Source organism: Notechis scutatus, chromosome 7, assembly GCF_049901735.1.
Source record: "Notechis scutatus isolate UNSWTSFEM ecotype Mainland chromosome 7, rNotScu1.2, whole genome shotgun sequence".
NCBI classification, from domain to species: domain Eukaryota; kingdom Metazoa; phylum Chordata; class Lepidosauria; order Squamata; family Elapidae; genus Notechis; species Notechis scutatus.
The window spans coordinates 27,135,823-27,149,264 of NC_142015.1; the positions used below are offsets into that span (position 1 = coordinate 27,135,823).

The 13,442-nt window shown below is 46.9% G+C and overlaps 1 protein-coding gene across 7 annotated transcripts in view; it reads right to left on the minus strand.

Moving 5' to 3' along the window:
* CADM1 (cell adhesion molecule 1) overlaps positions 1-13,442 on the minus strand; it is a 197,424-nt gene that overhangs the window by 35,661 nt on the left and 148,321 nt on the right. For all 7 annotated transcript variants that reach the window (XM_087969752.1, XM_087969753.1, XM_087969755.1 and 4 more), the window contains exons 5-6: positions 11,709-11,864; positions 671-770 (exon numbers count right to left, since the gene is read on the minus strand). In XM_087969752.1, the coding sequence (XP_087825878.1) occupies positions 671-770; positions 11,709-11,864 (256 nt within the window). The remainder of the gene's footprint in view (positions 1-670; positions 771-11,708; positions 11,865-13,442) is intronic.

Here is a 13,442-nt window from a genome sequence, read left to right on the forward strand (position 1 = left end):
CTCTTTCCTTGCTCGAAATATTTGTCGTTTCTTCTGCACTAATGCTCTGCGAAAAGATTTCATCACACTCCTGCTCAGAAATGGCTCTTAAGAGCCTGGATATAAAAAGCTACTGAAAAACTGCTATAATGCTTCAATTTTTGCAACAGCTTATTAGCACCTTCCATTTAGGGATTTGGGGGCTTAGGGAAATGAAAACCTGACAAATAGGAAGTACTTAGCCCGGGTGAGAAGGGATCTTTGCTCTCCTATAATTCCGTCCGTACTGCCTTCAACTAGGAGGCCTCTCCCAGTCCTTCTCCTTAGTTCACACCCGCAGCCCAACAGAGGTCCAGGGACGTCCTCTGGTGGCATCGCCTCTTTCTGGAGACCACACGGAGGAGCCCCTTTCGCTGCTCTAGAGTGACCGGAGGCCACCAGGTGCCTCAAGCGGGATGGTGGACGGCACCTGCTCCCGCAGAGGCCACCCTCGTGCCTCCTCCACCGCCTGAGGGCCACAAAGAAGACGAGGAGGAGCAGGACAGGGAAGGTGCCGAGAGACACGGGGGGTCGAGAGGGGGACGGCCGCCACGGGGCTGGCAAGCCAGAAGGGAGGTTTTGCCACACAGCAACTCACGAGAGGCCCTGCTCTGTCGCAGCGAGCCAACCCCCGTGTGAGAGCCTCACTTACTCTGGTTTCCCTTTGACTTGGCAGAGGAGTTCGAGAAGGTCTCCTTCCCTTGTGAGCGGCTGCGGAGGAGAATTCTGCAAAACTTGCACTTCGGGCTTATCTGCACATCAAAGACACAACACAGACAATGAAAAAGAGAGGAAAAAAAATAAGAATGAATGAACGAATGAATGAATGAATCACCCCCTTACAAAAAGACACCAGGCAAATGGCTCATTTGGTTATTTCTTTAAAAAGACAGGTCCTGCAGAAGAAAACGGTCCAGGGCTTCCCGGCTGGTTGGACCTTTTGATCTGTAAATTATCCTGGCGTTTCCCCCAAATTAAGTTGACTAATAAGCTCCAAACCTAACATGTTGATAAGAAACCTGCACGCCAAGGCAGCGGCTCCCCCTGGTTCTTGCAAAAAGAAATTTTATTAAATTGAAGTTTATCTCTGAACTCATTTGAGCTAAAGGAAACTCATTTGCCTTCACGCTATGGTGAAACGGCAGATTTGCGGTGTTCAGAGCTGATACCTTTTATCATGCATCATATTTTATGGGCTGGCAATCCTTTGTGAGGTGGCAAATTAATAGGCTGGGCTCTAGTGGGGGCATTTGACGAAAAGGAGTAGGCCGAGCCACGCACTGGTTTCTGCAAGAGCCAAGGAAATTCTCAAATGCCCACAAAGCCACCAGGGGAGGAAAGCACTTCACACCCAGGGAGAGAATCTGGGAATCCTTTGGAAAGACCCTGCAAGAGAAGAGCAGTTACAGAGAAGGTTGCCCTAAACCACAACCATGGCACAGACACAATACCCAATGTCACCTTCAGGGCAAGACCATCTCTTCCTTGCCATGGACATTTTGGGCCAAACCAGTAGGAGGAGCCAAGCAGGGAATAAGTCTGGAATCCTTGTGTAGGCACAAAAGGGTAACAGTCTCCCCTTGAATGCCAATGAACCTTATCCAGTGTGGCTGGGTGCAAAACCCCAGACTGGGAGGATTCCTGTGTTATAGGCATGAACAATAACGTGGCTAATTGAACTCTTCACGTGTGGATCTGGTTGTTCACACCTGACAGCGCCTGCTGTAATTTTAGGAATGGCCAATAATAAAGAAACATGTTAGATTATGGTTATCCCCCCCCAACAAATCCTGGGATACAAGCAAGGTTAGGAATAGACATGTACGGATTAAAAGACAAACACAAGACGTTCACAATTAAATGCAAAACACGTTTCCTGTCCCGGCGAGAGCGTCAGTGAAGATGGACCCCCTTGCAAAACCTAAAGGCCGAGAGTTGGAGCTGATCCTGGCCCTTTACTTGATCAGATAAGGAGCCTTCGACTCAATCCTCGTAATGAGAGGTTGATACAAAGGAACACTGTAAGTAACAGTCAACACCACGACTGAGTTATAACCAAGGGTAAGGTTTCCAATTATCCTATAAGAAAATAGCTTGATAAGGTGTCTGAGGTATCACAGTTTGCAAATTCTATAGTATGACACACACAAGATTGAAAAAAAGCTAGAGGAGAGGAGAACGTGCTACACCTTAAAAGAGTCACACATTTAATACTGCATCAACATCTTGTGCCACAAAACTCATCTTTTTCTGTAACAGACTCACACAGCCCGCCCCCTGTCCCCCAGTCAGTGGTTAAAATTTGAAAAAGCTATGGTGGAATTGACAGTATCGTTTAAGACAGATAAGTAAAAAGTAACACAACTGTAATGCAAAGCAGGCACGCAATGCACATGCACCAATATGACACAACCCACAGCTTTTCCAGCAGCAAGGAGGCGGCTGCTCTTTTGACACTATTGGAGGGAGGCACTACTGTTGGACTCCACTGATGCAACTACACAAAGTTGTGCAACAATCTCCAGGTCAGAATGAGAGATGAGGAAAGTATCTGGACCTCTCATCATAAGATAACCCAAATCTGAAATTCTGAAATTCCCGTCAACCCCACTTCCCTCCTTACCTTTTCACCTGGGACCCAGAGTCTCCCCTTGGCCCCATTGCAAGTCACACACACACAAACACACACACACACAGAAAGACTTGGAAAGAAGGAGAACCCAGGAGTAGCTCTGAAATACCCAAGGATCACCTTGTTCTGTTCAAGAAAAATAGGCTTTGATACACTTGGATTGAGAAAGAAAGTCAATTTTTAAGAAAACCCTAAAACTGAGGGAGGAAGAAAGTAAATTGGAGTAAGTGACTCTTTAGACATTTGTGGGGGGAAAAGGAAGGGAATCAATTAAATACAGATCAGCTAGGACAGAGTTTCACGGATAAGAAAAGAAAACTGGGAGATCCACGCTGGTTTAATGAGCAATCAGTTCTCCCCCAAAACAAGAAAGACTGAGAAGGAAACCAGAGAGAAATCAGAAATAAAAGGCACCAGGAGGAGAGGAACAGGATCTTAAACCGGACATGAAAAGCAGAAAAGCAACTAGCAAAGGAGAAGAAAATAAAACAAAACAGAGAGGCATGATTATTGTTGCACACTGAGTATCTAGAAACAAGGGATTGAAAGTGGGAAAAGGAAAAATTGGATTAAGCTATTTTAACAGACAAGAATGAAATAAGGGAAGAGGGGCTACTATAGACAGAATTAATGGGAATAGCATAGCATAGCTTGGCATAGCTTATTAACAGAAAAAATGGGTCAAGATGCAATTAATAATAAAAAACAAAGAGCAGAAACATAATTTAAATAGTAGCCATACTGCATTGTTGACTGACATTGGGCTATCATTAACCACTCGGCGTCTGTGGATAACAGCAAGTATAAATTGAGCAAACCTAATAAATCAATAGTTTTGATTTTGAGATTAAAACCACACACATTCTACATAATAGAAGAGCAGGAAAGGGAAGCATCAGAGGGAGGGTGACAAGACATCCTGTCCCTGAAAGGTTGGTTTGTTTGTTTTTATAAAAGTGTAGGATCAATAGCAACAAAATCAAAGTTTTTTTTAAAAAAAGAACATGGACTAGAGATAGTAAAGATGAAGCCAGCCTCCTCCTCCTCCTGCTGTAATAACAGAATTTTTAGCAAGAAACGAAATCAGAAACTGAAGAATCTCCCAGGATGAAAGGCAGACCACGGAGGAACTCAGAGCTGTAAAAAAAAGGGGGCTCATGAAAAGCACAATCAACAACTGGAGGATACAGCAAGCAAAGCTGAGCACCAGTGCCACCTTTCCATAAGAGAAAATCAGTTTGAGTAATACAAGTCACAGAACAAAAGAATTGCGGCGTTAGAAAAGATTTCAAGCATCCTCTGGTCCAGTGGTGGGATTCCAATTGTTTTACTGCCGGTTCTGTGGCTTGGTGGGCTTGGTGAGCGTGGCAGGGGAAGGAGACTGTAAAATCTCCAGTCAGAGGTGGGATTTGCCGGTTCTCCAAACTACTCAAAATTTCCACTACCAGTTCTCCAGAACTGGTCAGAACCTGCTGAATGCCACCTCTGCTGTGGTCCAACCTCTGCAACATGGAAGGAAACCAAGTCAACCCTCCATGGCGTCCAACCTCTTCTTTGAAAAGCCTCCGGAGACGGAGAATCCAAAACCTCCGTAGAGAAACACTTCAATTATTGCACAGACCTTGCTGACAAGAATATGTTCATTAGAGTTAAATGCAACCCAGGTAACTGTCATTTGCGCTCATTGTCTCTGGTCTTACTTTTGTAACAACGAAAAATAACTCTTCACTCTCTCTTCCCTTTGGCATCCTCATGCCACCCCCGTAGACCCCTCTTCTCCAGGATGAACCTCTGCAGGGCCCTCAGCCTTCCTCGCGGGCCACGTCCGCCAGTCCTTGGCTCCCTGGTTGCATTCAGGCAGTCAGGCACGGAGCCACATTAATGCTGTGCCATCCAAACCAGACTGTAGCAGCCTGTCAATGAGAATGTCATGTGGAAACTTTGCTGATATTGAGGTAGATTATCCCACTGCCTTCCCCCCTTTTCCAATAAAGTAGCTCCCTTGTCAAAGGAGGAGACAAGATTTGTCTCACATGACCTGCTTTTCACAAAGCCTTGCTGACTCTCAGCAATAATGGCATTAACTTCAAGATGCTTACAAATGGCCTGCTTTATTGTTTGCGCTAACATCTTTCTAGCTATTGATGTTAAGTTCACTGGCTGATAATTACAGGGTTTGCTGTCTTTCTTGAAGAGGGGGTTGCATTGGCTCTTTGCCCAGCTGTCTGGCGCATCCCAATTCTCCAGGTTTCCTCAAAGTTTAACAGACAGGGGTCCTAAAAGCTCCTCGGTATATTTCAACAGGGCTTGGAGGAATACTGTTTCCTAGTATGATTTGATTGCTTGTTGTACCCTATGACTATCATTAAGTGTTGTACCTGATGATTCTTGACTCTTGACGAGTGGTATCTTTTCTTTTATGTACACTGAGAGCATTTGCACCAAGACAAATTCCTTGTGTGTCCAATCACACTTGGCCAATAAAAAGAATTCTAATTCTAATTCTAAACATTGACCTATTCAAAGAGACCAAGGCCCAGCATGATCCCAAGCCTTTGGATCTCTAGTCGTTTCTGATCAAATGCACAAGGCTGCATCTTCCACTGGGACTGGGGTGCTCCAAGCTCATGTGGGCTCCCTTGTAGTTGGGACATGGAACAAGCCCAATAACTAGAAAGTATCTCCCCATCTAGCAAATCAGCTTCCCACAATGAAGGAACTTCTGTCCCCACCCAGAGATGGTCACTTGACCTCACTTGGGCTTCCCAACTAGGCTTCAATGAATGAACCTATTTCTCTTGTTAGGGTCTGAGAACTAGACGGCTATTTTTCAGAGGGATGGAAATGACACACCTAAGCAGCTTCGTCAGGAAACAGAACAACCCCAAATGAGATGCCCCCCACAACTGGAAACATCTGGGAGAACATCCATGGCCAAGTGCCCTTGTATGAGCAGATGGCATGTTTTACAACTCATACCCTTGCTTGCAAGTGTCACCCCACACAGAAGGTCAGTACACGTCCTCTGAAATCAGGGAGAAGACTGCAATGTTTATTTCCAGGGACCTCTGGAAATTCAGCCAACCTACCTTTCTGGGCTCCAGAGGCAGCTTGTTTGCATCTAGACACTTTGTCCAATGTTTTCTTCTCTGCAACACTCAGAAGTCATGATACAGTCACTTAGCAATGATAAATCAGGTTGAAGAAAACATTTGGTTGTGACACCGAAGCTTGACTAACCCTTCCCGCCTCTCTTGACAGCAGAAGCCGCGGAACTCCTAGGCCACAACCCTTGCATCTGGCATGGCACTTCCGGCCCTCGTGGGGGGCAGCCCCAGAGCTACAACTCACGGAAGAGATGAGGCAGGAAATGGTGGGCCAGAGAAGCGATCCAAGCAGGGCAGGAGAACAAGCAGAGCAGCTGGAGCTCAACCAGACCAAATGGGTCAATGAGGATGGAGGGGATGATGATGATGATGATGATTAGAGCCACTTCAGGCACAGAAATGCTTTGGGGCAGGCTTGAGCCCATCATCCCCGGAAGGATGCTGGGGAGCAGGGAAGGTCAAGGAAGACAGAGAAAGCAAAGGGAATGGTTTGGCATTATTCACAGAGTTCAGATCAAACTAAAAATTGAATCCTCTTCACTTCCAGGCACAAATCTGTACCGATTCCCTTATTCCCTTGCAAAGTAATAGATATTTCAGTCTGGAGATTAGGCCTGGATTTGCTAAATAATGCATTCGCTTCCTTGTTCTCGGGGAAAAGAAAACCCCTGCCGACTTCTTGTTAAATTAGCTGGTTAAAGACTGCAAACCCTTCGGCATTTGCCACCAATTGCAAGTTGCACGCACAATTTGCCTCCGCCCGAGGAAGAAAAAGCCCTCAGATCAGAGGATGAGGCATCTGCAAGGAACAAGGCACAGTCCATTTTGGTGTCAAGGATGGTAGCCCCCCACCCCCCACCCCCCACCCCATTTTATTCCAATTAACGTGGCTTTTTAGTCACCTAAGATGGGGTCTCCAACCTTGGCAACTTTAAGACTGGCTGAGGAATTCTGGGAGTTGAAGTCCACAAGTCTTAAAGTTGCCAAGGTTGGAGACCCCTGCTCTAAGATCCCAGGCCTTTGGGCTCAGGATCAGGTGTCTCTCTTCCCACCTCACCCCCCACTCAACTGCCCCCTTGCCGGGCGTGGGAGCCCTGCACTACTCCAGCCTTTGCTCTTCGCTCTCCACCAAATTCCTCTGAGAAAGGCTTATTAATGAGCTCTCAAATGAGCACCCAACTGGGAAATGTCACAAACAAGAGAGGCTAATGCTCCAGAAAAATCAGATAACGGTAGTCAGTTGATTGGGGGAGGGGGAGCTTTCATATTTACAATAACAATACTACTAATATAGGGCCCCCTTGAAATCAGATATTCTGGAAGGGTCAACACCTCGCCGACTGAAACAGCTCATTTATTTATGTTCAGAAATCTCCAGATGATAAATTATATTGAAGTTAATCACTTCACTGCGTACTGGTGCAATTAATATCTGCACTCACCAGAAGCATTCTGATTAAGAGAAACACGAGGCGCCTACATTGGTTGGCGTCTTCCTTTCTTTGTTAGACATAATTGGGCACTGGGTATTCTCTTGGTATAAACAAACAGCAGAGGTTACAGCGGTTTCCCTGGGTGTATGTTTTCCTAAGCATACAAGCAGGCATTACAAATATCTGGGTTCTATTAATTATGGCTCTCTTCTGCGTTTCTTCTCCTGTGGCTTTGAGGCTCAGCTGCCTCCCCCTCAACATGGCTTCACCCAAGGAGGGGAAACACAGGGGAGACCCCGGCACATCAAACACAGGCAGGAAGGCAGCCCCTCCCTCCCCTTTGCTTCTTTAGCTCAAGACCTCAGTGATGTCTTCATCGGCTTCAAAGCTCCATTTCTGTTTTTAGAAGTGAATTTGCACGCCATCGCCTCCTCCTCAACTGTGAACGTACGCAAGTCAACCAATGCACCTCGAAATGGCCTGTGGGCAAGCCCTACACCGGCAGCTAAAAAACCCCAAAGCAAGATTCTCAAATCATCCTTATCCAGACTAATTGAAAGGGAGGAAGGCATTGGTTTGCAAACATCTTGGCAACCGGAGTGTTGTACTTCAAAAAACAACAACACAAGATTTATCTCTACATTTTTATCGCGGACATTTCTTGATCGTCTTACCAACCTCTCTTTGGGGATCTAGCTTTCAGGTAGCTACCAGGCACAGCTACCTGGTAAAGAACGTGCAGCTCCCCTGCACTTACAATACTTTGCAACTTGCCAACCTTTTCCCCAACTTCTGAAAAGCCCTTTATCTCTACCTTGGATGGACTTCACAGAATGATGGCTTGGGTGGTGAGAAGTGTAAAGTCAGCCGTGCCACAGGAATTTTGCCCCTGGACGTGTTAATGAAATTCTCTGATGGGTGTTAAAGGAAGAATAGAGTTTTGTGGCCCTCAACGTCTAAATCAAGCAAGATATCTAATGCTTAAGCCTAGTTGGTCCTCTGGAGACTCCTGAAGGACAAGGGGAAGGCCAAAACTGTTCCCTCCCTTCTGCTTGTAGAGGAGGAAACCCTCCTGAAGCGCTTCTGGGGTTAGGACAGCAGATCCCCAAATGCCACAGAATCCACACATTGATACTTGGCCTCCTCAGGAAAACATCTTGGTTTAGGAACATCCGAAGCAGGTCAGTTTCAGACCCTCATGGATGGCAACAACATGAAGAGGAGAGTTTGGGGACCATATTTAGTTGTAGCTCTCGCACTCTAATCCTCTTCTTCGACAGACCAAATTTCTCATCCAGAAGTCCTGCATAATGAATTTTTGAATTTGTAAAGCAGTAAGGTTACTTCCAATGAAGCCACTCGTGCCTTGGACCAAACTCTTAGAAATGCTATCGTGTGAAAAGGGCTCTGCCAGATGCAAAGTGTAGTTTCCTGCCTGAAAGATCTCTGCACTTAATTTAAAACCTCCCTTCTCTCCCCTCTTGTGTGTATGAGTTACAAATACCTTTAACAACTTGCACAAAACTTCAAAATATTAACTATGAGGAAGAGGAACCATAACCCTTGCTTGTTGTCCAAAATACCTCTCACTTTGCCGCCTGTTTTGATTACTGTCCTCATCACCCCAGTAGTCCAGCAACTCTTAGCCAGAAGTGGTGGGAGGAGGCAGGAGCCCACCATCCCTATTCATTCAAAGACCTTTATAGCCGCAGGGCAGAAGAGAGACAATGCAGGCTCCATGGAGGAATATTCTTTGGCCCAACAGAGGCTTCCTACATGCCTAGACATGAGCCCAAGACTAGCCTGATCACACTTCTACTAGACATAAGGAGAGATTCCAGTTGTTATATGCCAGAAGCCATCTTACTGGGATTTGTGGCAATGGTGTTTATGCAAATCACAGTTCACCACATTGTAGCTAATCACCCAGGAAACTTCCGGTATTCTTCATTTATGCGTGAAAAGTTGCCTTTTGCTCACTCTCACATCAAACTTTCTGCTATGGCTTTACGTGGATTTCCAGCTAATGTTCTCCTTTTAAGAACTTGTCCAGAATCCTTTAATCAAGGTGAAGGGCTCCCAAACACAAGCCACATCTTCCTTGCAACCATCCTCGAAGACTTTGTTCTCATTTTCACTCTTCCTTCCATTTCTGAGCTAAAGCTAACATGCAGCTGTCTATTCGAGCCTTTGAGCAAACACGAATTAGCTCACAGCCTTGAAAAAAGCTTCACAGATAATTTGAGTCTCACCTACTAATACCTTCCTTTTTATTACAAGCTGCTACCTTCTGACTTCTATCTTCTACTAAGTGAAAAAAAATAACGGGCTGTGACGGTGCATTCATTGGTTCAGGGAAAGAGGGTGGCTGGATCAGCTCACACCGGGGCCAGGCAGGAGAACCGAGACCCAGGACCTTCCCAGGTCTTCCCTTCCACCAGGTCTCTCTCTCCAGCTGCCAGTTGGGGAGCAGAGGTTTGGGTGCAGCCCTGCAGTCCAACGTTAAGACCCTCCTGGATTGGCAGTTTGGGCTCTCCATGCATGGCAACAACAGGCTGGTCACCTAACAGGTATGAGGTGGTAAACAGTGAGCCCAGCTCTAGGCTCTTGACTGCAAATCCCAGACCCCAACAAGCCTCTGAGAATGGGCCGTCATTGAGCCTGGCGCTTCCAAAATGTTATTTTTCTGAGCAGCTGCCAGGGGGTGTAATAATCTGGACTTCAAGCAAAGGACAAGTGGGGTCTGCTTCTCTCTAAGCTGCTGTGGCATCAGGATGCCAAGAGAGAGGCACAATTAGATAGAAGATACGACACCCTTTGGATACCACAGTTTCTCCGCTGACAGAACTAATCTGAGACCTCTTGGACCCCAGAAATGTTCTGATTAGACCCCCGTAAATAAACAAGTGCACGCGGCCATGACACTTTTGCTCATTACTCTCTGAGATGAAACCCCTGGAGTTCTCCTGCACGGTTCTCCCTGGTGCTGGAAGGATGGAGCTCCTGACCGTTTTCCAAGGAAGCTGCACTATGAGTAGTGACACCTGTAATGTAAGTACCTGGGAAAGCTCCTCCGATCAGACCTAGCAAAGGTGCTAATACATTATTAAAGCTAATGGGGCTCTACCAGAAATGCTAATGGACAGAATGTTTGCATAAATGAATTACACATTAGCACAGTGACTAGGCTGCCACAACCTGCCAATTTAGGTAATATCTGATGGGTTTTTTTGTTTTCCCATTATAGGGATGTTCCTTCCCCAACACTTTTGGGTGATATGAAAATTGTAAGCAAAATGCTCATAATGGAACAAGATAATGAAGCAGAAGAAATAAATTAACATGGGGGAGGGTTCTTTGTGTAACGCTACGGTTGAGTTGCAAACACAAAAGGCAGGCATCGCCCTGCTGTAGCCCTGGCTCTGTGATGAGAGTGGCTGGCTGCTTAAGCCACAAATCCTCCCATGCTTCGTATGGCACTGCATCTGAATGGCATTTGGACAGGATGGGGAGCATGCCAACCCCCGGGATGCCGCTCACGGCTGCTACAGTTCTGGGCAATATTTCAAGGCAAGCAGCAAAAGGAGCCACGGTCGGGGCCCAGATCTTTTCTGCCTGAAAGAGGAAGCCACAGCTTAGTGCCAAGCCAGGAATTTAACTTTGTGGAATTACGGAAAGTTACCCTCTAATGACAATATTTATAGGGTATGTGGTTGTGCAGCATTTCAGCACCAAACAATAGTGGCAGCCAAAGATTTGGCATCAAGGGGGAAAGCAGTTGGTTGGAGAAGCTGGACCCCCAAGGAGCCACACCAAGGCTGACGGGGTCTCTGGAAGGGCGACGGCTGATATTTCAACGTAATTTGTTGGTGAACCTGAACTCGCTGCTGCTTGATCTCTGAAGTGGCCCAGAACGGCCAGCTCAAAGGCTGATGGCCACTGTTAAGATGGGGATTGAACTTCAGGAGCTCATTCAACACAGAACTTTAACGGAGCCCAAGGCAAAAACTGTTAACTTGAGATATAATGAGGAACTGAGAAGACACAATGGCCAGAAGACACAGGGCATCACATTCCAACACAACTGGAGGACCTCTACTGCAGGACGACGCCTCTTCAACACGTACTCCAAAGTTTGTTCAGGATTTTGGGGCTTGTGGAAATCCATAACTAAGATGAACCTCTGAATTTACTTAAGCTGACATCCTCCAGATGCTGCTGGACTGAACCTCCCATAGATTCTAGCCAATGTGGACCTATCGCTGGGATTTGCGGAAAGCGTAGTCCCAAATTATCTGGAAGGCACCAGCTCATGAAAGTCAGGTGTCTGCACTAAAATGACAGGCAGATATGTGTGGTTTGTCCAAGGGTGAACAGCAGAACTTTTCCAAAAGAGACATGAAAGAAGCTGCAGGAAAAGCTTTAAGCTAACATTCAATGCTCCAAATATCCAATTTCAGAAAGCCAGACATAAACAGCATAGGCATAGAGTGAAGAGCTTGTGATCTTGGTACTCACACATTACATCAAGGTAGTACTTGGTCTGCAAGTCTTTAATGGCAGGATGGTCTACCTGACAGACAACTGGGACCCCATCATCCTCCCGCTTGACCTTCAGTAAGAGCTGGCTGGTCACCGTGTACATGTCTGACCACTGCTCCACTTCTGTTTTGCCTGCAGGACAGGAGAGACCAGGGAGACAAGAGAGAAGGTCAGCCACCAAGGACCACACGGGATCACCTCACTGCCTGCTGTGCTCCTCTGCAACCTAATTGGATCTCACAACTACCCCGGAGTTGCTCACAGGTTTGCAATTTTGGGGGGGGAAATAATGCCCCTGGGGCATGTGTTCCTTCTGTCTCTGGAGCCCTCAAGCCACAGAACATCTCCTGACCTTCCACATCTTGTGCTGACACCCATTCTGGCACATCCCAAGGATGTAGATGGTCAAAACAGTTGCCTAGGGGTAGACCCGACTCCCATGGAAGCCTTTGGACCACCTGCCTGAGTGGAGACTTGAATGAAGGGAAAAGGCTGGATTCCGAGGTCATGAAGCCCCCCTACCAGCAAAACGAAGCCGTGCTCTTCCTGGCTCCCGGATTCAAAGGGAAGGGGGACCCCACCTTCGCCTCGTGTTATTAAACATAAGATGTACAACCCTCAACCGCCAGGATTAGGATTCCAGGATGTTTTCCAAACACTCAAGTCAACGGAGCCAAAAATCCTCTACCCTCTTCCTCTGATGCCACTGCCAAAAGCCATCATCAATAATTAAGAGGGAAAGTGACTCCATGGATTTACATAATTAAAAGTAGTAATTAAAATATTTAAGCACGGGTACTATTGAAGACCAGAAAAATGTGGTGGCAGCGGGTGGAAACGGAGACATCCCACAGGGCTCCCTGCCAAAAGGAAGGGGAAGGAGAAGGGCAGAACACCAGGAGGGCTGCGATGAAGGGAGGGATGTGGGAAGTGCCACCGATTGCCTTAGAGCTTCCCGGTCTGGAAGGGGCTGTCGCGCCGTCTCAGCAGGCAAAATCAACAGAAAAGTCTACTCAGGAAATTTACACCCCTTGCATTGCAACCATGGGCTGCTACGCTCACTTGGTCAAGATTTAAGGGGGAGACTGGTGAAGGCCACCGGTCTCAGTAGATGTTTTCCTGGAAGTCAGAGCGTGTTTTGCTTGATGGGCACGGGAGCATCTGCTTGGTCCTGGGTGCCACTCTCGTGGTGAAGACCTTGCTTCAGGGGTGAAGTGGCTCTTCTCAACTACAATGCTGGCAGGAAGGGTCAGGGGCCCCACTGAGATAGCCAGGCCTTTGAAGCAAGGCATGGTAATCTTGGCCCATTGGGAAGTCTTCTCTTGACTAAGAAGAATGGGATGGAAGACAATGCGAACAAGTAAAATGTGAGGGAATCAAACTCTGAAGGACCAGGTGATGGCAAGGATTGTACTTCGCTTCCCAGTGCTGGCGGTCCATCTATAAGGAACGACCAATGTGGCCCAGGGCTTCAGCAGGAGGTGGGTCAGATAGCAAGGAATGGGGTGTCCTCTGCCAGGGGTCAAGGGGTCTCTAGTGAAGCCGACAGACACATCAGCACCCTGTCTTTTTTCCTAGGAAGAACTGTGTGCTGGTTCTGGATCGGGTTGTATTAGTGGTTCAAGGACATACTGGGAGAGCCGCCTAAGTTCAGGTTCTGAGCGTGCCCTCAGATACTTTGATTGTTGGCTCTCAGGTAGGAAGCTCATA